The 27252-nt window shown below is 40.5% G+C and overlaps 1 protein-coding gene across 8 annotated transcripts in view; it reads left to right on the forward strand.

The window, feature by feature from the left end:
* SPSB4 (splA/ryanodine receptor domain and SOCS box containing 4) overlaps window positions 1-27252 on the forward strand; it is a 186003-nt gene that overhangs the window by 97518 nt on the left and 61233 nt on the right. For 5 of the 8 annotated variants that reach the window (XM_087738448.1, XM_087738449.1, XM_087738453.1 and 2 more), the window contains one exon: window positions 17351-18206. In XM_087738448.1, the coding sequence (XP_087594574.1) occupies window positions 17513-18206 (694 nt within the window). In that variant the 5' untranslated portion in view covers window positions 17351-17512. Of the gene's footprint in view, window positions 1-5192; window positions 5218-5721; window positions 5899-15526; window positions 15554-17350; window positions 18207-27252 lie in introns of those variants that run through there. The other 3 variants (XM_087738452.1, XM_087738451.1, XM_087738454.1) reach the window with 3 other exon arrangements.

Below are 27252 nucleotides of genomic sequence, written 5' to 3' on the forward strand. Positions count from 1 at the left end.
AAATGAAGTTCAAATATTAATTTGTTCGTACAAGTATTCCTTGCTCAGTGATGTCATTACATATGATTTTGTAATGTATCCTGTATTTGACTTCATTTATGTGAATTGTTGGCTCAAGTTAAAAATTATCCCAAAATTCAGTGTAGCTAATCTGGGGATTTAAGAGTTAAAATTGAAATCTGGTCTTTATGGCATTGTTTGTGTTGTATTACTTGCTTTTCTGGCTGAAAGAGACACTTAGTTGAGGTTAAAAAAAAGCCCATTAAAATTTAACTACTCCATTTGTTTGGTTATCTTCAAAGTTTATCCTTATTTAACCTGTAAAAAGATTGACTTGTAGATATTTTTTCAGATTTGTGTGATATATTTGCATGGGGAATTGAGGATCTGTTCCCCGTGGTTTATCACTGGTCTACTTGGACTTAAACTGAGGACCTCAGTGTGTGATGCTAGCATGTGCTGAACTTTTTCAAGGCCCTGGGAATATTTTGGGGGTCCAGCTAGTTCACTTGAGCAGGGTTGTTATTTTATCCTTTGCGTAGGAAAGAAGCAGCAGCATGCCCTTGGGCATGTGTTAAACCTGAGACTGTTGATAAATTAAATTCTGAGCTTTGATGATTTCATCCCCTGCTTTAGCGAAGTCGCTGTCTGTGGAGCACAGCAGCTAGGTGGTTATTTTGTGGGTGTGACCCCACAAGGAGGCTTAGGCTCATTATGTCGTCATGCTTTCATAAATTGTGATGCAGCATGACAAAGCCAAAATACTATTTTCCCTGTTGTTGAAAGCTGTTGTCAAGCATGTCGGAGATGACAGAAGTTGTTTGAACTAAAGATGATGACACATCGAAGTGTATAGAAGACAGCAAACATTGCCATCCCGACCTCATTTTGACTGTGTTGCAGCATATTAGTATTACACCTGGCTTGTGCCCGCTCTTGACTGTGTCCCTGCATTTCAGTATTGTCAGTCTCTGATGCTGTTAACATCTGGGTAATACTTACTGTGATATTCTCACTTCTAATTCAGGGTGTATTGATCATTCGCTAAATATTTATATAGTCCTTGGTTTTGATGTTGCGAGATAAAAAGGGTGTGTTTTCTATCATCTTTGGTATTCAAAGGCAAATAGTGCATTGAGACTGCTGATTATTTAAAATGGTCAAAACATAAAATAAAGAAGTTCCTTTGTACTTTGGTCAGTGCTGACGTAACTGTTTCCAGTAGTCTAGAAAATCTTACGTGTAGTTCGTTGATGGCTTCTTTAGACTAAGATGCAGTGTTGTAAGTGCAGTGATTGTCTGCCAAAGATCTGAGAATGTGCTCAGGAAGGATTTGTTACAACATGTATCGTATCTTATCCTTTGAGGTTTAAATATAACAAGATACATTAAACAAGCATGAGCACGAGACCTGGAATATGTACTGGTTGTTCTTAAGTTTCTTAAAGTTCATGTTAATGGTATGTGAAGCAACATGTGTGCGTGGAGAGAAGGAAGGGAAGAGAGGCTTGCCTGTCCAATAACTCTTCTGGTAGCCATGTACAGAAGCATGGACGTAGCGGGAGGAGGGAGGGAGAGGAACGTTCAACAGCACAAGTTCTTGGAGGTGCACCTGGAGAAAAGGTGATTAATTTGTCAAAGGGACTAAACTTAAGTATTCGTCAGGTTTTAAAAATGAAATGGGGAGTGAAAATAGACTTCATAGTCAGGGTGCACAAATGAAACTGTCAGAGTTGCTGCAAGATACTTCTGTGATGCTCAAACTCCTGTGAGAAGTCAGCACTGATGTGGTAACATACCTTCCCTCGACTCAATAAGCTGCAGTGGGATGGGAGAAAGTGCATGAGGCTGCTACCTTGAATTCATGTCTAGGGATATAGTGGTACTTCAGTTTACTTCCCGCCCCCCCCCCCCCCCCCGAGAGCCACCTACAGCACTGATAATTGGCTTGCGTTTCCTACTCTTAAACCCTGTAACAAGAATCAACAGTTTATCTTTACTCATATGCACCTCTTTCTAGCAATGCTGAATGATAGTGCAAGAGAAGAAAAAAAATCCATGTGTGCCAGGCCATTTCAGTTTGACTGCTGGAAGAAGACACCAAAGGGAAATTCAAGCTGAAGTGTATCAACACTCCAGGGACACGAGGCTGACTGATGAGCCAGCTTTTACTGCTGTACTCCATCCACATCCTGCTAATACAGAACATTGGAACAGGAAGTCTCAATGAACACAGAAGCCAACCCTCTCGCTTTACTCCTTTTATTTTTAGACTTTATGTTTTCCCTGTGGTAAACTAGTTTAAAACTTGGGGGAGCTATGCCCGAGGTTGGGCAGAAATGTGACTTAGTAGTGAACGCTGCCTGGTGTGCAATTATTCAGGACTGGAGGGGGAAGACTATTTCTCTTTCCCTGCAGCTAGAGGTTGCTGAGATTGATTGTTGGTGTAACATAATTCCAGTGCGTGGAGGCCTGACGTCCTGTTTGCTTCTGCAGATGGATGAAGACAGTGAATTAATGCAGAAGTATTTTTCTTTTCATTTTGGGTGTTGGAAAGAGTGGGAAAACCAGTGCCTAAATCTGGCATCTAAATTTAGATGTCTGAATTAGAAATGCAGGAAACATAGTAGTGAGTGTAGCAAGCAGCTCAGTTGCTCCGGAGCAATGCTTGGCAGTATAGATAGCTTGGGCACTTAACTCATTCAGGCATCTAAACTGTGCAGAGCAGGCATCTCTTCACACCCCTTGTGAAAAATCTGTGTGGGATGCTTCCTCTGGATATCCTTACATGAAGGCATAACTGGCATTTTAGTGCAACTTTCATCACAGAGTTTCCGCTGAAGTGGTCTTCACAATGGATTTTCTGCTTGTACTTTTTTTGGTCTAAATATTTGCATATAGTGGTTTCTGCTTCCACAGCTGTTCTGTGTTTGGTTTTCTAAGTGGTAAGAAATGTGGTATGCTGAAATCAAAGCTGAGCCTGATAGTCTATTGTATAAATATAATTGTAAGGGAAAATTCAAGCAGTTACTGTATTACAGCAAAGATGTGTGCGTTGATGGTCTTGGGAGAATTCAGTTCTTGCGTTTAGGTCTCATGGTGCAAGAAGAATTTTTTATTACATGTAATAATTAGCTTTTGAAATAAAGGGGATTATCTTTCATTTTAATCACTCTGCCTTAATAGCAGGGAAGAAAAATCATTGTTTTGTAAGAGTCCCAGCTCTGTTCTCAGTGTTTTCTAGAATGACATTTTAATTGAATTTTGTATTTATGGGACTGATACTTAAAACTTGTCATTCTTGTGAGTTCTTACCTGTTCGCCCACTGTATATTAATCAGTTGTATTTTTAAAGAATGTAAGCTTCTGTCCTGCTCATCTTACCAAACAAAAATTCAGTAAACAATTTTTTTGTGAAGGGAATTACTACTTCTATTGGTCATTTTTAATATATAACTCTAATATTCAGCTACGCTTCTCGTGTTAACATGAAGCATTATATAGTTGCTTCATATCTCGTATGTGAATAGCTTGTAAATAAATAACAAAAGTAGGTTTAAATTTCATGCTTGTACTTAGCAAAACTACTGGATGGTGATCAGTGTAATGGCTGATGATAGATTGTAGTGTGCCAGCAGGGAAACTTGTGCCCAGAAAAAGTAACACAAGATCAGGAATGGCTAGAGACTGGTTGGTGAATGTGTTCTTCTCCAGATGCTTTCCTAATTCCTTCAATTAACTCGAGTAAGCAGTTTAGCTTGAATAAGTAGAATTTGTGACCTGGAAGTTCTCCCATGTAGTATTTTCCCATTTCCTTAAGAATTAATTCCTTTACTGTTTTGTCTGTGTAAAGCAGGCAGCCTTGGTTGCTCCTGTGTCTTGCAGAGACATGAGATGGTGTATGCTTAGTATGAGAGGCACACACAGGGGTGGGTTTTTTCCTCTCTGCAATTGGATCTAGGCAGAAGTTATAAATCATAGTGATTTCTGTACAGTGCAATCGAATGGAGACTACCTTATTTTTTTATTGGTATTGAAAGTTCCCCCCTGCTTAGATCACTATGAATCCTTCCTCAACATAGAAGAGCATGCCCTTGCCCTCCCCCCCCCCCCCCCCCCCCTTTTACTCTACTTCAGAGCTGTGTTTTGTAGTGCAAAGTGAGCTCCGAATTCCATCCTCTGATACCTCAGCTAGGTAGCTGGTATATCTATGGTAGAGCCTGGCCAAAGCAGTGACTGAGAAGATTTTATACATGGGATTCTTTGTTCAGGATCGCTGTGTGCCATGTTCCAGTTACAGCATTTGAAGGTGCATTTTCTCATTGCTCTTGGGCGTCTGTGTTGGCTGCAGCTGTGGCGCAGCTCACCAAATGTTTTTCCTCCTACACTCGCTGGTCAAGTGGCTGCTCTTGTATTCTTCTGACCACCATTTTAAGGCAGTGGTTCCCAAGCCAAGGGAGTTGCTCTCAGGGACCACTTTGGAATATCATTAAACCTCCTAGTTGTACCACCAGTGTCCTTAGCAGGTAACCTGGTACATCCTCTTTCCTACCCAAAGGCTTTATCTTCACAGTGTTAGGGAATAGGGATAGGGATGTTAGATAGGGAAGTTAGGTGGTAGCACAGGGTTCCTGTCCGTCTCTCTCTGTTTGCTTTCCTCGAGGATGTTTTCTCCCTTTCTGGTGAGAAAGGTGGTTATGTTATAGTGTCCTCTATTTTTCAGAGCACAGGAAAGTAGCCTGAGATGAAACCTGACGGTACTAGAGAACTTGCCCATTAATAACTATTGCAGTGCAAACCTAGGGTTGACTTTTGGGTATTGTGGTACCCTGGAGCTCTGTGTGGCTCATCTTCCATGTTTTCAGCTGCTGGCCCAACAAATTGTTGATTTCCAAATTATAGGTCTGTCCATCTGGTTCTGGCTTGCCCTCCCAGCAGGAATATGCCCTCGGTTCCACTGGTACATGGCCACAGATTATTTTGAACAGATTTCTGAATAAATACAAGTATTTTTTCAGTATTAGAAGTAGCAGTGTGTCCAATAGATTGTCTTTAAATCCATGCAGTAGCTTTGGAAATGGGCGTCTGTGTTTATAACTGTTTTTTTTTTCTCTCCAGAATTTCAGAGAAGACCCTCACTCTACTGCTACCTTTTCTCCTCTCCTTGATTATACTGTGCTAATCAAAATCATGACATAAACATTTCGATAATTACTGGTGAGTCTGTAGATTGGGATTGAACCAGGTATCTGCTACCTGATGAAAAGTGGTGGTTGAGTGTGCTGGTATGATCATTCTCTTTCCAGCAGTGCCAGGTGGGCTGCACTAGCCTTAAGAACCTTTGCTGTGGAGTTGGTGGTAAATGTCTTAAAAAGATACTAAAATATGAGAAGAATGTCCGAGTATTTTTTGGTGGTCCTATATATGCATTGGTTTCTCCCCCTTTCTCAATGTTGGTTATGAGGGGAACATTAAATGAGTTATGTTGGTTCTGGAGGTGTATGAGATGGATTCCTTCTTCTTCTTTCTCCTCTAATTTTAAAGAAGATTTACTTTTATGTCCATTACAAAATGGGCATTTACAGGCCTTAATTTTATCCCAGTGATGAGCTCATCTGCATCATAGAATCTAAGTTTAGTTAGATGAATCCCACCTGTGGGATCTGGTTAATATTTGCAGCTGATTTTTTTATAATTTGGTAACAAGTGGTCTTATAGGAATTGGAGTGGGCCGGTGCCTGTGGAGAAAATAGGAGCAGCATCCACTAGCAGCTAGTTGTGATGATGAAGTCTCTGAAGTGAGGTCAAGAAGACTCACGTGGAAAAGAGCTCTGAAAGTGGGGGAGAGTCAAAACCTTAATTCTTAAGAAGAAGAGAAGACCCAACAGGGACACACAAGTAAAGTCTTTCCTTCTTTTATGGGATGAGATGAGTTTGGTGTAGAATCTTGTGTCTCGATGACTAATGAAAGCCAGTTAGCTTTTATAAACCAGTCTTGCCTAATTGTAATTATTTTGGGGATGTTTCAGCTTTTTGTGAGTAGTTGAGTCCTAATATGAGAGCAGATTTAAGTCCATCAGGAAGGCTGTGTGATTAAGCAAGTCACATGTGGTTTCCCAGTATTAAAGAAGCTGACGATGGGATGTGCAGGGAAAGGAGGAGGGGAAGGGGTGGAAAGGAGAGGGAGACTGGAAAGACCACGATTGTAACAGAAAGCCCTTTGCCATAAATCTGTGATGAAGATGACATTCAGGGGAATTGAAAATACCTGTTTTTCATTCCTTCCCTCACTGTGGGGGAAGATCACTGTTCATGAGAGAGATTCTTCAGGTAGTTAGAAGCATTGGTAGACTTCTGGATTTTAACACTTCAACTTCTGTACTGTGTAAATTACTTTCTTCAAACTTGGTTCTGTTTTTGATCTGTCTTTACTGTAAGCTATAACAGAGTTAACGATAAATAGAAAAATGCACAACTGCTCTTGATCCTGTGATTCTGGTAGCAATTTCCGTGTCTGTGCAGTGCTTCTGGGAAAAGTATACGTCAGTTTGTCTTTTGAAAGACTGGTTGAAACTTAACCCCCCTCAGATTTCTAGTATCTTTAGGTACTCTTTTTTCTTAACCTGTTGGCCAAAGGGCTTGCTTTCCTCTACTGAAGCAATTGGTAGTGTTTGTGCAGTATCCAACGTGGTTTTACATTCAACAGAGTAGGGCAGATCGTATGTGACTTCCAAGTCTTTCGCAACAGTAAACCATAGTTTGCTTGAAAGTGCAAATTTGCATTTATGCTGATGTGAATACCTTGGTTAGATGTCAAATGATTCTGGAAGGATGTTTGTATTAATCAACTCAATTCTATCCTGCCTGTGCTGTTCTTGAGGATGTGGTAAACAAAACCAAGTCTACCTTTGATAAAGTTGAAAAAAAGAATCCCTTTCCCAGTATTTATGTGGGAATGCAGGCCATGTTGAGTTGTTATGGTTTTATTACTCAGTGGGCAAATGATTCCCCCCCACCCAGAGGTAGTCCCTTCCTTTTAAAGACATTTCTAAATGTTACTTTTATTCTTTATTATGCTGGAAATCAAGGTGGTCTTTATATCCCAATGCAATCTAAGGTTTCACTTGGTTTTCCAGGATTAGAAACTCTGAACAATTTTTTACATTATACCTGTTGATAGAGCTCGGCTTGTATTTACTGATGTGCTTTCTCTCTGTGTATAGTGCTGCTGATCCAAATTCAGACTGAGCGTATTTTTTTTCAGAGCAAAGCAGAGGCCTGCCTGAGTTATTGGAGAATCAGTGTCTGGCAAATTCAGAGGGTGTCTTGAAGATTCTTTGCAATAATATCAAATATTACTTTTTTTGTGCAAAGATTAATCGGAGCATGTTCATTTTTATATAGCTTTCACAAGACTTACAGAATGCGATGCTAGTTTTTGGTTTGTTTTTTGTTTTTTTTTTTTTTTTGGTGACAGTACGCCTAGAGATTGAGTACTAATATCTTTTTATTCCCATCAAAACTTGTATCCTGGTACAATTTTCTTCCAAATAATCTTCAATCTTTTTTTCTCCTCCTTTTCCCCCAATGCATTAAAGAATGAAATATGATTAGTAATTAATTGTTACAAACAAAATGCCGCTTGAAAGAAAATTCTCCATGGAAGACTGCTTAGCAGTGGGAACTTCAGTGTGAAGTTATTTTGAGAAATACAGACCTTGCTTTTGAGCTTACAGATCATAGTCTGTGTTGAGACTCCTGTAGGTAGGCACAAAGCTGATTTATTTTTATCCATACCTCTACTAGGAAGTCTAGTGTGGGTTTTTAAAGTACTTTCCTGGGGTCAAAAATACCTGGAATTGTTGGCACTTGTAACATGAAATTCTTCTAGGATGTACACTGCTAGGTCAGTAGTAAAGAGATGTAAATGCTACTCAGAGTAGCAACGTCTTTCACCATGGCTTTTCCTAGTTGGAGGCCCTCTCTGATTTTAACACTGGAAACAGCCTGGGATACTTTTCCTCTGTAGAATAGTATTTGTTTGAAAAGGCAGCCTTTTTGCTTAATCTGGCTCTAGGACTATGAAAGATCCAGAAAGAAAATAACATTCCACATAGCCTTCACCACTGTGAGACCCATCCTGGGTTCTCACCAAGGTGTCCCTTGTGTCTTCAGGAGGAGTGGCAGACTCCTGACATGGGGACATAACTGGCTGTAAATCTTTAACTCTTTAAATCTCTGTGGCCTTTCCCAGCCTCTCCCACATTACCAAGTGCCCTATTTCCTACATTAATAGCAAACACAAACGAAAATACTACTCTGTAAAATGGGAAAGCTTTTATGTGCATAAGGAAAATCAATTTTGTTGCTTGGAGCTCAGGTGGTTTGTTTCCATGATATTAGTTTCTCCATCATCCTCATTTGTCTATGCAATTGTTCTCTACTGACAGATGGGCTTTAGCAGAGGAGTGTGTTTAAGACAGATGAAATTCATTGCTGTCGCTTAAAAAATGCGTTGAGTTTTTTTTGACAAAACATTTATTTAACAGGAAGTTGTTTTGTCTTTTTGTTAGCGCTCAAAAGCTGTATGGAACTTCATTTGTCACCTTACCTGGGACATACAAAATCATCCACATAATCTGAATTTGTGATGATGCTTCCTTAAGATATATGAAGTCTGTTTACTTAATTTCTGTTCTTTAAAAGAAGTCACTTTAGAAACTGCAGGACTAATGAAGTGTTGCTTCCTGGATTTGTGTCCTGTGGCTGACTTAACCTGAAATCTTCAGGACACTTTGCCTGCAGTTACAGCTTTGAAGTGAGCTCATTCTCTTCTGGGTTCCTTGGCAAGATGTGAACTCGCAGCCCAGCCTGATCTTCTGTGGGGTCGCTTCCAAGATGTCTGTCCCCTCCCCAGCTGCCCTTCCTGTAGAAACATAGTTATCTTTGAGCCTGCTGCTGTAGTGTCAAATTTGGCTGATGGTGGCTATTGACTGAAATAGTTAAGGGGGAAGGGTTAGGAGGGATGCAGATGGTGTGATTGTGTAAGCCTATTTTCCTATTAAACAAAAGAATACGCTTTTGTTCAGGATTGAACTTGTTCTGGTGTATTCATCTTCTACATGTTTGTGCAAGTACAATGACTGGGTTCCCTCCAACCCTGCCCTCCCCCTCTCCCACTGCAATCCTGAGTAGAGGGAATGGGCCCGAGCCCTGTGTGCGTTCATGGCTCCCCTACAACAGATCACCCGCGATTTGTCCGAGACAGCCTTTTTGGGCGTCATCTTCTTCTGGGTCCGTTCAGCTTGCTGCAGGGGGGAGAATATCTTCAACTGTTGTCTGTTGTGTTTGGCCAGAGGCACAATATGTTTTTGTCACTGGAGTTTGGCAGCACTGTTGGAAATATTAAAGCCATCCAGGTCAGATCGGGAACTGCCTCTAAATGGGCTGCTTCAGCTGGAGCATCTGATGGGTTTGCTTCTGGCCCACCAATGGTGAGAGCATCTGACAGGTATTGTTTGTATGTTGCTGCTTCAATTCAGTTGAGAATTAAACAAAGTAAGGCTTGAAAGCAAAAGAAGATGACAAAAGTATCTCGGCCATTCCAAGAGCATTGCAAATTTTAACCTGTTAGTGAATGTCTTTTTGTAGACAGAAAGGTAGAGAGGGTAAGCACTCAACTCATCTGTTGACTGCAAAACATATAGGCACTGTGAGAGTGGAGCCATCTCTTGTAGAGTCTGGTAAATCTACAGCAGCCTTGTGATTAAAAAAGAAGAGCTGCTTTTAGTGGGTGTTCCTCCTCACCCCCATCCTCATCATGATACTGCCCCTAGAAAACCAGTTGTAGACCTAGGCTCCATCATGACTTATGAAGACTCACCAGGCTTGGAATCCATTGACACATGTAATACTATGACTGAACCTTGAGCTAAGGGCCAAATTTTCATCAGAGCATGTTATTACAGTTTCTGCAGTAGCAATAAAGTTCTGGTGAACAATTGTGTTAAGCTAGAGGAGCTCTCATCTGTCTGATTGTCACTTTCTACTATCTTGGGACCTCCTCTCAGTCCGCTCAGGGATCACCCCTGGCACGTCCCCTGGGATTTGCTGCTGTCTAGAAATAAGGAATGATGCTTTCCAGGAGTCTCTTTCTCATCTATGATTTTCTAACTTTTCTTTCATTTTGAAGGCCAACTGGCTCCACTGTACATTACAGCAAAAGAAAGGTAGTGGGAAGGTATTGTTTCATTGTGGTCATCGTTTAATGAATGCTCTGTTTTTGAAATTGAAGCTGTAGGGGGTATTGATCCTCTACAAAGCTGTAGAGGCAAGAGTAAAATAAATTGTTTAGAAAGTGTTAGGCTGGTGAAAAGTAGTAATGACTGGAGAGAAATTGCAATATTAAAACTTAATTACTCTTTGGGCTTTAAATCTCACGTGGTCTGACACCTATTGGTATTAGTTATTTGGTGAAGCATGGCCGAGTAGAAATGTAAAATGGCAAATGATCCTGTAAAATGCAAAGTAGAGCTGAAAACATAATTCTTAATTTAGTGTTAAGCCTTTTTCATGTGTTAATTTGCCCTTCTAATATAACCCTGACACTTGAATATTCAAAATGGCTACGTCAGGCATTCAGGAAAGACAGGAAGGTATTTGCTGTAGCAGAGGGGTGGCTGAAGGATGAAAGGTGCATGATTTTGTGCCAGAAGGGTGAGGAAGATGTAAGCAGAAGCTCATGACTGTACTGAATTTAGACATGAAGTTCAGCTGTGCTCCTTAGGGCAGCTTGAAGTGACTGTGGAAATTTGCTCCACAATTTGGGCTGCTGCTTAAATAGATGGTTCTGCCTTTCAGTTTTTTGGTTTTTTCTCTCCCTTTCCTTATACCAGAGCAAGTGTTTACATGACTGTCTGATGTGCCAGATCAAAGGGCTTATCCACCTGAAAATGACCTGGCAAAATAAAATACTAGATTTTACCCACTTCAGTTTTCTGAGGCAGACCCATCTCAAGGCCATTTGAATGCAGGTGGCTGCAAGACAAAAGGGAAGATTGAATAGGAAGGGGTGGTAGAAGTGATGTAGCAGCTTGAACGTCTGTAAGCTTATGGTAATTGTGGAATCACATGGGTATTCCTGTTACATACCCTGAAAAGAAAGTAAATGTTTCCTTTCAGTAACTTTAGAACTGGAATGTTGCTGTTTTAAAAGGTATGTGCATAGTAAAAAAAGTAATTTTTATTCTATTATGTTACTATATTTGTTTTTCAAATTACATTGCTGTATTCTAACTGAGAAGTCATTATGCAAAAAACTTGTTTACAGAATAGAAGTGGGTTTTTGTCATCTTTCGTGTTTCTTCAGAATATAAATGTTTGCATTTAAAACCGACTTTTGGTACCAGAGAGGCAAATTCCAGAAACACATGCAGAGAGATGGAAGGCATAAAATCAACCCAAAACCGCAGATCAGCTCAGTTCCAAAGTACAGTAGATGGAAGTATTTTAAAATATACATTCCGCCGTATTCATAGCTACTCAAGATTCTTTCTGAATTCTTCGTCATATGACTAAACTGCTTCTAACTCTGGTGGTACAGATGGTGTGGTATTTCAGATTATTCTAATTCCAAGTGGCTAAATGCGCAGTCTATTTTAATAACAAGCTTATCTTGAATTTTGAAACAATTACATTTTTGTAACATTACAAAACAAGTTCCCCTTAATGGAGGAATGTCCTTGGGATTTTCTGGATTTGCTTTCCTTTCAGGAATTGAAGAAGTCATGACTTACTGCTGCATTGTTCATCCCACATGTTTAGATGTCATTTGCTAAGTGTGCATGCAGCATAAAATTTTATCTGTAGCACAGGATAGTTTAGCGTTTCCAAGCATTTTTTGCTGATTGCATTGTTACTGTATATTCCCAGTTTGACAAAGCCAACATTGTTCAAAATGGGCAATAAATCAACAATGTTGGATACCAGGATCTATAGTTGAATCCAAGCTGGCCAATCTTTTTAGGGTGCCAAAAATGTGCTTAATTCATTGTCACCCTCAAAACAATGTTGTCACGGTTACGTAGCTGTTTGCACGCTGGGAACATAGTTGATAGACACTGGGCCTCATGCCTTCACATTGTCTGGGTGGAGGTAAAAGTCGTTGTTCTTGAACTTATAAACCCTTCTTCATCAACTTGCCCAGCACAGCAGAGCTGGTGTTATTCTCCTTCCTATTCCTCCTGTAGAGAAGTTAGGACCAGGGTTAGATTCAGAGTACTCAAACACTTAGGACATCAGTTCTGGTCAGGCATCTGGGGAACAAACAATTCTGGTGCCCACGGAGAAGAGGCCTTGGTTCAGAGCCTGCTCCGCAACTCTCGTAGCGTTCAGGTGTCCTTGCTTGCTGGAGACAAAGCCCAGGTCGGCGGGGGAGGTGGAAGCGAGGTCTCCCTGCAGAAAGGAAAAAACCCACTGAGGGTCAATAGCAAAAAGAGTGGGAACTGCTGTGTAGAAGTCTGAAATGCTGGTAGACGGAGGGATCACCTTCCCTGCTTTTTCTGATAGACAATTTCACCAGTCAGTATTGTTAGCTGGGACTCACCTAGCTTCTCAGTTTTTTGGTAAGCGTCAATTTAGCAGAATTAACCTAAGCCCTAGCACATTCTTACTGGAGTTTTGAATTGTGTTTATGTGGTGTCATTTCTTATGCATGTTTTTCAAGCTTTCTGCACATCTAGTTCGTGATAATCCAGAGGGAAATATAACTATGAATGCTGAAAGCTGACTTTGCAGAAAGCATGTTTCTTTTATCAGCAGTGATGTTCTACTGATGCCAACATACTGAATTGTTAAAAAATGCACCCTATTTAATTACAGCAAAGTGATGTCCCAGCAAGCCTTTCTCTGGTAAGTATAGTTTGTGTTTTTGTTATGAATAATTTCCCTAAATATTTTGGCAGTCTGCATGAGGACACTGCTAAGCGACGTTGACACACTTTTCCTGTTTGGAGTTGGCTTGTTCTTGTACAGTACGTTTAATCTAGTCATCATATCCTGACAAAGCGTGTCATGAATGTGAAACTGTGAGACAGAAATAATTTAGGTTGCAAAAACTAACAGTTTTCTCAACCAGAGATTTCCAGTTGCCACTGAGGAGTGTACTAATGTGTGGTTCTCCTCCTCCCATGAAAACACTATTTTCTTTTCCACACAATACCTTATATCACAGGGCTAAGTGATGAAATGTAGTGTTTCAGTTGTAGTCGCTAAACAGGTATAATGGAGAGGTCACGTATAGTAAGCCAGATTTGAAATATTTTCTTATTTCCTAACTCCTGTAGTGGTTTGAAATTACTGGAAGACCAAAGTTTGGCAAAAAATTCAAAGCAAAACTATACAGTGAAAATGCATGTTCTTTTAATTTCAGAATATTTATGTGTCTCGTGAGAAGACACAGGCAAGGAAATCTCAAGTTTTTCTAAGTAGTATGATTACAAAAAGTCACAGGAGTTGAATGACTGTGCTGTGCTTTGGCAAGTTTTTATTAATTAAGGAGATGGTTTTACAACCAAACATTTCTGTAAATGGATTGAAGGAAAGGAATAATCTTCCGTCCTTTCACGTTGACCCACAACTTTTACTACTTCTGTGTGGTGTAGCCATCCAGGCCTGCAGACAGGAAGCCAGTTTGGGGTACTTTTGCCAGGTGAATTGATAGTCACTCCGCTTCCCCTTGTGAGCATTGTGCTCGGCTTTCCCAGCAACTGCTGGTGTGTGATAACCGTGTAGCTCCGTGGGGAGAAGCTGCCTGGAGATCCTGACAGGAATGGTGCGAGTGTGATGTTTCCGAGGCTTCTGCACTGGAAGTATGATATTACCTGTGGTAGTAGGGAGGGATGTTTGTCAGTGGAGACAGGCTGGGCCCTGGTAGGCTGTGCTCCTCCAACAGCAGCTTCTGGCAGGGTGAAGGACAAGGTGATGCTTTTGCTGTCGTTCCTTGCCTCAGTGTGGGTCTCTGCCATCTGCTTGGTGTAAATGGACAGGATGCACAAAAGAAAAGGGAATAGATAGTCTTGGCTTTGAGACAGGTTCCTCCTGCAAGCAGCTAGCAGGACCCTTGTGAGCTGCCAGAAGGGAAGGACTTTCTGCATGAGTCGCTCCCTGTAGAGCTCACGTTATCGTTGCATGGGTTGTGAGCAGAAGGCATGCGTTGCAACCCCTCACTGCCTCCTCATATAAAGTCTTCATGTCAGCTACTACTAAACACCAGCAATCAGAGCTGTTAGATCACAGCCAGCACAGGGTTACATCTTTATTGCTGTACTGGTAGAAATTATTAAATGTTGACTTTTTTTGCATTTACTTGTTCAAGTCCACTGATACTTGAATGAGATTAGCGTGGCTATAGTTGGCCTTGTAACAGAAGCTGAGAACAGCTACCAGCTACACAGAATTAGAATGCAAGAGTGTGTAATATGTTACAGTGGGTGGGAGAAAGTATTTGATGACAGGTAGCTTTTGAGCTAATGCTGCTTAAGAACTGCTGCATCTTGAATGCATCAGTAACTGTAAGATTTTTACATTTTTGTTCAGTCCTATGTCCATGCAAAGTTATTTGGCAACGTGTTGCATTATATAATTAAATTACGTGGTAATGTCCATATATGAAGAAAGGCCTAATATTTTAAGATACAGTTTCAAACCTAAGCACTTCTAAGCACATCCCAGAGGAAAGGCACAGTTGTGTGTGTATCAAAGTACTTACAATGATGCATTTTACTCCTCTGAATTACCAATCTATCTATTAGCAGCCTATTTATGTTACAGTTTGGGGCACGTTAGGAAGAATGTTTGTCTGTGGCTTGCCAAGTGAGTCACTTTGGTGTTTATAATCTCTTGGTGATTTGCCAGGTAAACTTCTCTGCCAAGTTTAGTTTCTCATGTGATCAGGAAGTGATAGAGGAGGATGCACTGAGGACTTCCCTGGCCATCTCCCCTCAGCACCCTGACAGGAACATGGCAATTGTCTTGTGCTTTAAAGAGGAAATTTTCAAACGCATGTAGAGCTAAATCTCATACAGAAATCGCTGGGGTTCCCTTTGAACATCTGACATTTTCCCTTCTCATATCCTTCTTTCAAGCTCAAATAATCAAGTACCTTTTTAAAAGGAATTACCCAATCCCTGAGCCTGTGTCCCCCTAGGAAAGCTTACTTACCTGGTGACATTTACTCCCTGTTGCTTCCCTGTGTGTATATTAGCATCAGTATTTCATTTGCCTCAGGATTGTCAGCATGGAATCAAGAACTGATCTTGCTTCAGTGGGCAAAATTTGCCATCATACCTTTGAAACAACCTATGAGTGCTTCTGCAATAATGGAAACGGCAAGCATCAAGTTAAATGTAATTACTGTTTAAACTTGCAGATTCTTTTTATATGATTTGCAAAGAAGTAAGGGGGATTGTTCAAGCTGACTTCACGTGGGGTAATTTTCAAGTTGCGGTACTGTTTCAGTGACAAGAAGCTCCTGTGAATCGTTCTAAATACTCCTGTAAGCATGATATAAGGGGCCTGGGGGCTTATGTTTATTTAATTTTGATTTTAAAGATTAAAATTAGGTGCAAAGAGGTGGTTGTTTTATGCTCAGGTGTGCACATGTACCCATGTGGGACCAGCCACCAGAAAACAATGTTTTTATACAGTAATTTAATTGTCACATGGATTTGAAAATCAATTTTTTACTTCTTTTTTTGGAAAGAAAGCTTTCACATAACACAGGTGTTGTTTCGTTTCTTTATCTAATATATGCAGAAAACACTTTACATGGTATTGGCCACTGTAAATAATCTAAGGACTTCAGTCACTTCTGAAGCATGGCTGGATGGTAAATTTTACAGGTGTTGTTTTCTTAGACTTCTCTTTTTATTTCTTTTCATTGTAAGTGCGTGTTTCTTACTCGTCTTCTTTCAGAAATGATGTTTGCAATGGGACAGTATGTCTGGGGTAGAAGTTCTTTAAAAGGAAGAACATAGACTTGTGACTTACCAAGTAAAGTCTTGCAAGACCTTTTTGGCAAGACATCTATGCCCCTGTCTACTGTTTGGTGCTTTATGAAAACCAGCTGTCACCTAGGCTCTTCAGGCTTTTGAGAGTCTGGTGATTTTTGCTTCTTCTTGAAACACTTCATCACTCTGTCAGTAAATAAACAGAGGGGGTCTCCTCAGCTGTATTTGAGCATTCCCAGACTTGGCACGTATTTTGCTAGAAGACAGAAGTATGTCTGCTGGTGCGGATACTTTATTTGATCCCATGTCAATCATCTACTTGAGTTTATAGGACTTTGTCTTCATTTTTATCCCTTTAGTACTTTTAGAGGTTCTTGGCTTCCCTTTGCACTCTACCTGAGCTCTAAAAGGTGAATGAATCTAACTTATCCAGGCTGCAGAGAATCTTTCCTGGGTGCTTTTGACCACACCAGCTGCATTACCATGTTTGTCTGCGGAAGCGCAGAAAGAATACATTTCAAAATCATGTATTTCCCTCAATGTGTCTTGCTGTGGTCCACTCCTTCGCATCAGCCTAATACTGCAATATAGGAAATGTGGATTAGCCTGCTATCCAGTAGCATGAAGAAATACTCGGTTGTAGTAGCTGCCCATATAGAAGAGTCTGCTGAAGAACCAAAATTGCCGTTCTTCATTTATCTTTCCATGCCTCCTCTTCCCCTATTACCTCTTTTTTTTTTTTTTTTAGCTACTTTATAAAAAAACCTAAAGCTTGATGAATTTTTGTTTTTTCTTTTATTTAAGGATGGGGTATGTTAAAAGTAAACATTTAATATTTGCAGCCGTTTGCTGTTGGCTGCATTTGCTTTAATAAAGGCACAGAAGCTGAAGCCCTGTGTCGCCAGGGCCCAGGGAAGAGAACAGCTAGAAATAAATGGAGATTCTGATACAGTGCGTATTTCTAAGGCTGTGAAACAGAAGTGCAAGTGAAAGTGAAGCTACCACTGAACATAAAGTTCATCGGTGTTGCTGGGGGATGGCGTATGCCTGCTTCAGGACCACTGTGAACTTGGCCAGACAAAATGGGTGGAAGGGCAGAAGGTGGGGAATGTCTGCATCCTATTATGAATTGGAGGAAATGACTGTCTGCGCTCTGTATGCTGGTGGGCTCAGAGTATCCTGCTGGCAGGCTGGTTAGCACTGTAGGATACGGAACAAAAAGTGGTGAATTGTCAGCTTTGGTGTTTAAAATAACCAGTAGGGATGAGAAGTTCTTTAAAAATATGCTGTGGGTTTTCTGTTGGCTTTCTTAAACTAACTGGAAACTTTCTGCTTTCTTTCAGGAGCATTTTTTCTCTGAAAACATTGCTGCTAAGAAGCTCCAAATAGGAGAAGTAAATCCAGTCAGCTTGTCGGGTCACTGGCTCAGTGTAAAAGTGCTTTCATGAGGTAACGTTGGGCCAAAGTCAACTTTTCTTTCTCCTTTGTAAATCTGCAGCCAAGCAATGGGCCAGAAAATCTCAGGGAGCATAAAGTCTGTGGATGTGAGGGAGCCCCCTTATAGACCTGTTAAACGAGAGCTGAGAGGCCCGGATTTTTGCAAGCCGGCGCGACTGGACATGCTGTTGGATATGCCCCCTGCCAAGCTGGAGGTCCAGTACAAACATGCTTGGAACAATGAAGATCGCTCCTTAAATATATTTGTAAAGGAAGATGATAAACTGACTTTTCATAGACACCCAGTTGCCCAAAGCACAGATTGCATCCGGGGCAAAGTCGGCTACACGAGAGGCCTGCATGTCTGGCAAATCCACTGGCCCACGAGGCAACGGGGAACTCACGCTGTGGTGGGTGTCTCCACAGCCGAAGCTCCGCTGCACTCGGTGGGATACACGTCGTTGGTTGGTAGCAATAGTGAATCGTGGGGCTGGGATCTGGGACGCAACAAACTCTACCACAATTGTAAAAACCAGCCTGGGGTCACGTATCCTGTCTTTTTGGAACCGGATGAGTCTTTTGTACTCCCAGACTCCTTACTGGTGGTTTTGGATATGGATGAAGGGACGCTTAGCTTCATGGTAGATGGACAGTATCTTGGAGTGGCCTTCAGGGGACTAAAAGGGAAAAAACTTTACCCCATAGTCAGTGCAGTTTGGGGGCACTGTGAAATTACAATGAGATACATCAATGGACTTGACCGTAAGTGTTACCATATTTCTTCATTACAGTATCTTTCAACTTTTCTCATGTAGGATTTGTTTTCTTTATCCTTTTGTTGTGAACAGAGTGTGCTGGGGGGCAGGGGACTGTCCACCGCGAGTCGATTGCACCCTGTAGTTATTGCCCACAACTAATATCTACCAGTTGTGTCTTACAATGATAGTATGGATTGTATCAAAATATTTTCCCTTCTGGCAAGCAGAGTGACAAGAAATCTGTGTCCAAAGAAAGTGAACAAACTGAGAAAAAAGATCTTGAGAAGCTTCCTGGGTATATTTAACAGTAAAACTCTTGTTTACTGGAGGATATGTTTTAAATCTGTGGTTTTCAAATAGGATTTGTGGATCCTGTAAAAATTTCCTGTAGTAGTGGGAACTCTTACATGGTGTTGCTAAACATACTTGAATTCAGGCCAGTAGGCTTTCTGTCCATAGCTGCCTTTCCAGGACCCTCAGAAGCAGCTGTGGATCCCCAAGAATCTGGGAGCTCAGGTCAAATATTGCTTTCAGCAGTTTTTCTGAAAGAGGGCTCTGTTCCTTAGTTCATTTCAGAAGGTGCTCTCTCAGGGTATTTTCTTCTCCAGAAATATGGGGGTTTGGATAAGCATTAGCTATTTTTGATCTAAAGGGGTAATATCAAATTAAATCATTACGTAGTAAGGAACAGCATGTTGCTGCTGTGACCTTGAAGTAGTAGCCCACCAGAAGATGAGCTGCAGGACTGGATCTTGTCCAGTTCTTCTCACTGCTCAGGAACACGTGTGCTTTGCCAGGTCCGTACGCAGCACAGCGTACGTTCGGTCATGCCCACTTATCTACAGTCAGCTTATCGGCTGCTGTGAATTGGGGAATGGAAGGCTGAATGAGGTAGTAAGCAGCACTTTTCGTTCTTGTTTAAGACTGTATTATCTGAGCCATAGGAGGATCCATGAATACAAATATATAGATTTAACAAAAATAGATGACTGAACAAAGTTGTCATAGTTTTTGGGCTTTATGAATGGAACTTGGTCTTGTAAAAAAGGAGAATAATATAACACCTGCCTTTCAATTAGTAATTTCTAAAGGAATTTACTATTCTTTTCAATTAGGATGGGGTGGTCTAATTTTTTTCTGTCAAAAATTAATTCTCTGCTCATTAGCCTTACATTTGACATACAAGTAAAAACATAATTAAATAATTTGACCCTGTTTAAGATTACCTTTTCATAAACATCTGTAATAAGCACTGGGGGAAAGAATCTTTATCCACAGAAGCCCTGCAGGTTATTACAGCCAGATGCTAAATGGCAGCTTCCTGAGTGCTTTCATACAGGGGAATATCCGAAGATCGTTAAGTATTTTGGAATTAATCAGACATTGCAGAGAGTGGTGTGCTGACAGCCTTTTTTTTTTTTTTTTTCTTTGTGTTCAGAGGCCGGTGCGGGAGAGATACTTTTGCAAACTGAATATTTGTGTGTGAAAGCAGATTTTATAATACTAAGAATATTGGCCAAACCAAGCAAAGTACAGCTTGGCTTGGTCCACCACGTCCACACAAGGAATCGTTCTGCATTCCTTTTGTAGCCTTCACAGGGCTGCTCAAGGGAGCTCTAGAAAGATGAAAACACAGGAGGAGGATGTGAATGAGTTTGATAGAAATTATAAAATAAAAGGGGCTAAGTAGAGAAGGATAGCTGTGGTCTGTGAGATGGCAGAGAGAAAAATTCCCATCCGGTTTCTCGTGGGATAATTTTGCTGGAAGAGGCAGGATAGCTTCCTAAAGTATCCCTGAGAAAGTCAAAGTAGTCTTTTTTTTTTCAAGTGTGAACCCATGGCTAAAAGTAAACTTGTAAACTAAACTTTTATGTAGGCCTGACTGTTAATCTGATCATGTGAAGAGGAAGTTTAAAGCCACTTTGCTGTGGGGCAGTTTGACATCCTGGAATCACATCATTTGTTATCACATGTTCGCTGATCCATTACTGTCCTGCAACAAAAACAGCATTCAAGAAACCAAAGTAGCTTGTTTAACTGGTGCTCTAAAGCAAACACCTCTTCTCTGCTAAAAGTGTTTCTATCCAGCCAGCCCTTGTGTAGCAGTGCAAGTTTGGTCGTGGCACTCATGTTCACTCTCATAGCACTTAATATTACAGGTTTTTATAATTGTTTGTTCTTGTGAAAATTGGACTAGATCTTGAATCTGCTCATGTTGCATTCACAAATTTAAATACACTTGAACATACGTATGTGTATGGGGTGTTTCTGTTGTTGTTTGCTTACTTTTTAACCTTGCAAATTCTGCCCCCTCCCCTTTTTCTGGAAGTATCTCATACTGCTGATTGCAGCTTTTAGTAGATCTGGCAATAGCGACTTAGTTGTTCTTGAAACTGTGCTGTCAAGCAGTGACTTGTAACTTGCTATTTAGTGATTGATTGTTACTGCTCAGAATGCATACCACAGCTTGCAATGGTTGTTTATGTGGTGTCTTACAGAGCAAACGGAGACCTCGACTGCAGGGATTTCTAGTGTTTTCAATACTTGCTGTTTAAATAGAAGACTTCTGAATACTTTAAAGGCCTGTGTATTTCAGTTGCCTGGCAAAGAGTGAAAGACTTGCAGGAATGGAAGAGTGAAAGGATCAAATGATGGGCTTGTGCAGCTGCAATGAACTTAAACATATGTCGTAGTGGTATAGAGACGATGCAGACTTTGAAGCATGTTAATTACTGCGTAGATGGTAGAATCATGGAAGGATAAGGCCGCAGGTCAAAGATCAAGAACCTGTGTGCCCTCTGGAATCTGGATATTGGTCCTAGAATAATGCTGCAGTAAAAATCAATTGTAGTTCTTCCAGCTGCATCCGATACCCAGAGTAATCTCTTTTCAGAAGCCACTTTGAGCATCACATGATGATGTGCTGTGACTTTCACAATACAGTTTTTCTCTCACATTTGAGAGACTCAGAGTTACAAATATTCGTCAGGGAGGGAAGGCAGGGGGACAGGATGGAGAGTGCTTATCATAAACACGTTGTGTTCTTCCCTGGACAAACTTCTTTGATCAAATGCTATCAGTATTTACCACATTGATCTTTGCCCGATGCCTACATTTTCCAGAATTTTACATCAGACATCTGACTCATTGATTGCAATAATTAAAAATCCCAAATAAAATAAATGCAGTGTATGTTATTTTTCAGATGCTCTTTTCATCAGGGTACGTGCATGTTTTAAAAAAGCTAGGCTATTTATATCTGTTGTGTGATGAGGAGTCCTGAAGACTATTTACAGACTGGAACAGAGAAGTAACAAAACACTTTTGTATAAATGTACATTGCAGATCATGACTGATACATCAGTACTAGTGTGTTTAAACAAAGCTGTGGGAGGACAATGTAACAGTGCTGTGGTGGAAAACTTGGTCATTGAGTAGGTGAGTTGAACGCAGTGATTTAATTTGATCCTTAAAATACTGACTATTCTGTCAGGTATTTTTGACTTCCAGAAGTCAAAAAGTCTTTCCAGAACTTTTTATAAGCTTACATTACAGGTCTGGCTCTGCCCTGTTCTGAATTGGTGTGGAAGAGCAAAGCCAGATGATCTGTATTCTGTATATAGTAATAGGTGATCCGTAGACATAGAATTTGATAATGCAACTCATAGGTACAAAATTTAGAATTCAATATCTTCCTAGTCAGGGAGAAGGCAGAAGGAGGCTGCAGAAAGATTTTTGTAGCCATCCTTGTGTGATAGCATAGAGTTGGTTGAAATGAAATATGGAGTGCTGGCAGGAGGGTTTGTGGGGCTCTGCTGGTCTTGGGAACTGGCCCACGTGCATACATCAGCACAGCACGCTGTCACTAGAGTCATGAAGAAACATCTGCAGGTGTGCATCAGCACTGGCCTTCTGGCCGTCTCTAAAAATGCCTGCTTGTAGCGCTTCCAAATTTCTTCATCCTATAACATGCACTCCTGCTGAAAGTGCAGTGCTGGCTGCTACAGCTGCTGCCTTGGAGTGAGGCATCTGGGATACGTTGTGGGATGCATCCTAATTAGAGACACTGTCTCCATGTGATCATGACAGTTTTAAAGAAAACTACCACTTCCCAAACTCTTGCCTAAACTCTTGACTGTTACGCATTTGCATGAAGGAAGGATAAGTCAATGTTTAAATGGGCTTTAAAAGTCTTGAAATTGCATGTAAAAGGAAAGAACTCTGAATTGCGTATTATGACAGTAGGCTACAATAACTGAAGATTAAAAAAATCACACCCCACTACCACCAATTTATGTGTTTCTGGTTATAAATCCCGAAGCTATTTCTTAGAGTACATTTGGCAAGATTTTGGGGTAATGCCACACAACCAACTTTTGGCTAATAATGTCTGATGTCCAGCACAGCCATGTTTTACTCTAAGAATTTCTCTTGCTTTTTTAAGTTCCAAAAAGAATAACTCCTGTTTTGGTTGAAAATAGACTGTAAGACTTTTTAAGATAAACAATAGTATCCCATTAGCTTCCTTATTCTCTTCCATTCAGAATTTAGCCATCTTGTCTTAAACTGATATTTTCTTAGATCCAAGAATTACATTTATGAGACATTTGAGGCATTGACTGATCTTTATGCCTGAATTTCATCCTCCTAAAATTAGGAATGTTGATTTCAAAACAGTGACTTTCAATTTCCCTTATATAATAGTACAACTACTTTGAAATATCCTATAGCAGACCGTGTATTTCCTTTTGTGTGGTATTTATGGTTCTTTTTGCCATTTAGGTGCCAAAGAATGCTTCTTGAGCTTGATATCGATAGCCCATTGCAGTTCTTGCGCCAAAACTTGCATAGCCCTTACACAGTTTTGAAAATAAGTCTAATTGTTGAGTTCAGGGAGCTGGAAGCATTTGTCTCAAAAGAGAAGACGACTTTACTTAGAAATGTAATTTATGGAAAACATTGGTGTGTACCAGTCCATATTTTAACCTACAGATCCTTCTTGTAGTATTTGGTACTTATTGGCAAGGGTCCCTAGGCTCGCTGTTACTGACCACTGCCCTGCAGCATATAGCCCATTTTTAACATCTGTAACTATTTACATACCCAAATGAAACAGAAGTATTATCCAAAGTATGTGCTTCGAACTTACCTACAATGAATGAATAGGTAGATTAAAGCAATGATCCAAACAGAAATTCTGGGGTCCTGTTTTTCTGTGTCAGCAGCCTGTTTGCTGTACCTGCAGTGAGCTGGTGCAAACATAAAACTGAGGATGTTTGGATAACATTGGCTCAGTTCAGGGAGCTGTATCTGCTCCTGTGCAGAGGCCCAGGAACAGTAGTTTGTGTTTCTGGATCCTGCGCTCCCTCTCCACCCCTGGGTTGCCTGGGGGAAGGGTGATACCTTTGGCTCCTGCTTTTCCGAGGTTTGGCTGCTGCTGCTGAGGCTGCCCATGCACCTGCAGCCCACTGGGAAGAAGCCTTGGGGTTGTTCTGCATCGCAGGTGTGGGGAAGGAGGGAGGAGGGGGCTCAGGGCACATCCCTTCTATTTGCTGATACAGCTACAGAAGTTTTGGAATGTGGGGGTCTGGTTAAATCTTTTGCTCTTAGCCTTGCAGAAGACCACAACTTTAACCCTTGAATGACTTTCAGATCTTAGGTTGCATGTGTCTAACATTGTGAAATAAGGATGATGTTTCTAAGCTAACATAACAAATTCAGAGCTATGGAGCTAAACACAACTTCTTTCCTACTGTTCTCAGTTTATTTTAATTCGCATTGGTCTGTCTCTAACATACCACAAATGCTAATTATAAAAATGGACTCTTCGCCCTGGGGGCCTTTTTACCATAAAGAAATCTAAGTCAAAATTGCAGAATTGTTAACTGCCAGGAGAAATATATAACATCTCCTCAAACTCTCTGGGTTTTCCCCCAAATGGTTTTCAATTAAAATTTTTAAATGGATATGGTACTGTGTTTATCTAAACCTGTTTTTTTTATATGATATTTGTATAATACATTACTCTGGAGGTTGCAGTAGAAATAATGTATGCTGAAAATCCAGTATTGCTAAACCTTAGGAAGAATTTTCCCTACAGACATGCAATCAGAGGATGAAGCGGTAGTAATTAAGCAGCTAATGCTGTGAAGAAGCAATCTTTAGCTTTTGAGATAATTTCACAGGAAACAGCATTTTCAGTTCCTACTTTAGGAATCAACTCGTTGGGGGTTTTTTGTCTTCTTCCACATGCACCCCCCTTCCCTGGGTTAAGTGCATTTCTTGTCCTTTAATCCTAATTTGTTGACACTTTCTAATTAATTCTCGGCTTTTTCTCAGCAGATTGAAAACAGTACACTGTCACTACAACGTGCCACTCGGTTAATTGGCTTTTTGCCCCAGCCACCTCCTGCCTCTTCCTGGTGGTCTCTGCATTACATCTCTCTCCAAGATACTCTTCTTTTTTTTCAGTCCTCCTGCTTCTTTCCTCTCTTCCCCAGCTGAGTTTCTCTTATGTTACCACACTCTTATTATTAATAAATTCTTACCTAACTTTATTTTTTTTTCTCGTCCCTAACTTCAGATAGGGCACTTTTTGTTACCGATAACAGTAGAACATTAGGTGCAGTGTCACTCTTCCAGAGGAAGGGCAATTCATTAAATCTGAAATGTGTGACTTTAGCTGTACTGGTGAATGGTCTTTGTAATGGTCTTTTGGGGTGAATGTTGAATATTTATTTTTTTGTTGTTTGTATAAATTAATCACAATCATGCAGAGAATCATTTGATTATCTCAGGTTGGTTGCAAATAGTTGCTTATGAAATTACATAGCTAGAAAAAGCTTCTCAAGCTCCTGTGCTTGTAAGATTAGCCTTGTCTTGTTTTATACAACTTTGACCTATTAAGACCTCCAGTGATAGAGACTCCTTAGGCAATCTAAGGCACTCATTAGCTTTACAGATAACAGGTTTTTTTCCTTTACAATCTAGTCTAGTTTGTTTATTTAGCAGGGAATCCAGTTATCATTGACCTAAAACAGAAGAAGGTGCTGATATAGTTTATTTTAAGTTCAGTAGCTCCTAAGGCTAAGAACAAGCATCAGTAGTCCACAGCTGTGTTTATGGTTTATTTGCATCCTGACATACCTGTGCTTTTTCTTCCTGCTCTGGTTCATAAAGGTGCCGTGGCAGCTGCCAAATCTGACAGTTTTAAGGAAAAGACGCATGTTACTGTGTTCTGATCACGTTTCCACTGATTTCCCATGTATCCTGTTCTTAAGAAATTAGAACCTTGAAGAGCAGCAACTACACCTCTGTTCTCAAAATTGACGTGAATGTTGTAATCGAAAGTTACGCTTTGAATATCGTATTTGTTACTCTAAAATAGCAATTAGAAATTTGGTAGCCTTGCTTAATCCTTTTATGAAATTTGCCCGAGCTACAATGCTGGAATTGCTCAGCAATGTGAACTCATTCTCCCAGGTTTGTATTAGAAGTGGAAATTTGTAAAGAGTATTTATTTTTGGATTTGCTTTATCTGTATTGCTGTTGGGCATTGTACAGTGTAAATCCAAGCTTTGGTGCAAATAATGATGCTTCTGCAATATATTATCCAGTGACGTATTTACTTTATTGCCAAAAACGTGTGTGCTTTGTCCATTTTGACTATGATTTCATACAAGTTTCCTCATAAGTTGTATTTATCCTTAAGATACTACTTTATTTGTCTCTCTAGCCATGGAAGTTTCTTCCCTTCTCTAACCACAAGCTCTTTCTGCAGATGGCCTCTTTTTCTTCCCTTAAAGACAGTGTAGCCTCTCTATTAGGTGAGGCAGATAGCAACCTAATTTCTAGTTTGGGCTCAGAGCAAATTCCACTTTAATAAGATAAACATGAGAAGACCCTGATCTTCCCAGAGTATATTGTGGTGAGTGGCAATTTATTTATACCAGTCTTCAGATTATAGCAAAACCCGTATTTGTATGGTAAATCTACAGGCAAGGTGCCTGAAAACGAGCACATCCAGAAACACTGCTGTGTTCTGCAGATGGTTCCACTGAAAGTAGTGACGGTGCTGTCTACCTCCCTGTGTAAATGAGAGGAAAGCTGCTCCAGCAGTAACACTGTGTTAAAATAATGCTGAGGCTGTGAAGTCAAACCCTGCGACATCGGCAAGTGGCAGAATGGGATTTGCTTTTTGCAGCTGTAATTCTGAGCTTGGCAGCCTTCAACTGCACTGTGTCCCACTTTCTCCCAGATAGCGTTTCACTTTGGTAAAAGGTGGTAAGTTCTGCTGCAAGTCATCCTTTTGTGCTCCTTTTCTGCCACCATTTTTTTTCCTCTAATCTTTTCTCTCCAGTCCTCTGTGTCTGTGAGCTGGTGTATTTTGTAGTTTCCCTGGCATAGCCAGCGGGGAAACCTGACGGAGCATGACAGTCCTTGTGTTCTCAGGTTCAGTTTTGTGTTGCCCTTTGAAGATAACAAATGAAAAGTCCTGCTAGCGAGGCCAGGACTGGATCAAAGCTCCCCCTCATCTTGTTTGATTCATGCATATACAGAGAATTTAAATAACTTTAGTCTTTCACTTTAAACTGTTTTGGGGTGGGACTGATGATCAGATCTGTCTTCAGGCCTGTTATCAAACCTAATTTTTGCTGAAAAACCTCCAACACTACAAGTGTGAGATGGGGCATTTCAGTCTTCAGTGCTGAAACTCAGACGTTACGTTAGAAGTTATTGACATAACTGAACTTCATGTACAAGAATTATGAGGATTCTTTCAGTTGTTTAAACATTATTTTTAAATGTTGGTTGGTGGTGAAATACAGAAGATAAAATGATGACGCTCCTAAGAGGATTTCTGTTGGTAATTTGAAACAAACTGAGCATTTCATATAGCCTTCAGCGCATTGGCCAGGATTCTGCCTGACTGGCAGTTTGGAGTTGCACGTCTTCAGCGTTGGTGCTAAGGGTGACTGTTGCAATGGGAAAATTATTCACTAGGAGCATTGGATAATATATTTTTGGTAATGCTTGTTCAGAGTGGACTT

This window comes from Nipponia nippon, unplaced genomic scaffold (assembly GCF_047370975.1).
Source record: "Nipponia nippon isolate SJK-2023a ecotype South Korea unplaced genomic scaffold, ASM4737097v1 scaffold_7, whole genome shotgun sequence".
In the NCBI taxonomy this organism is placed as follows: Eukaryota; Metazoa; Chordata; class Aves; order Pelecaniformes; family Threskiornithidae; genus Nipponia; species Nipponia nippon.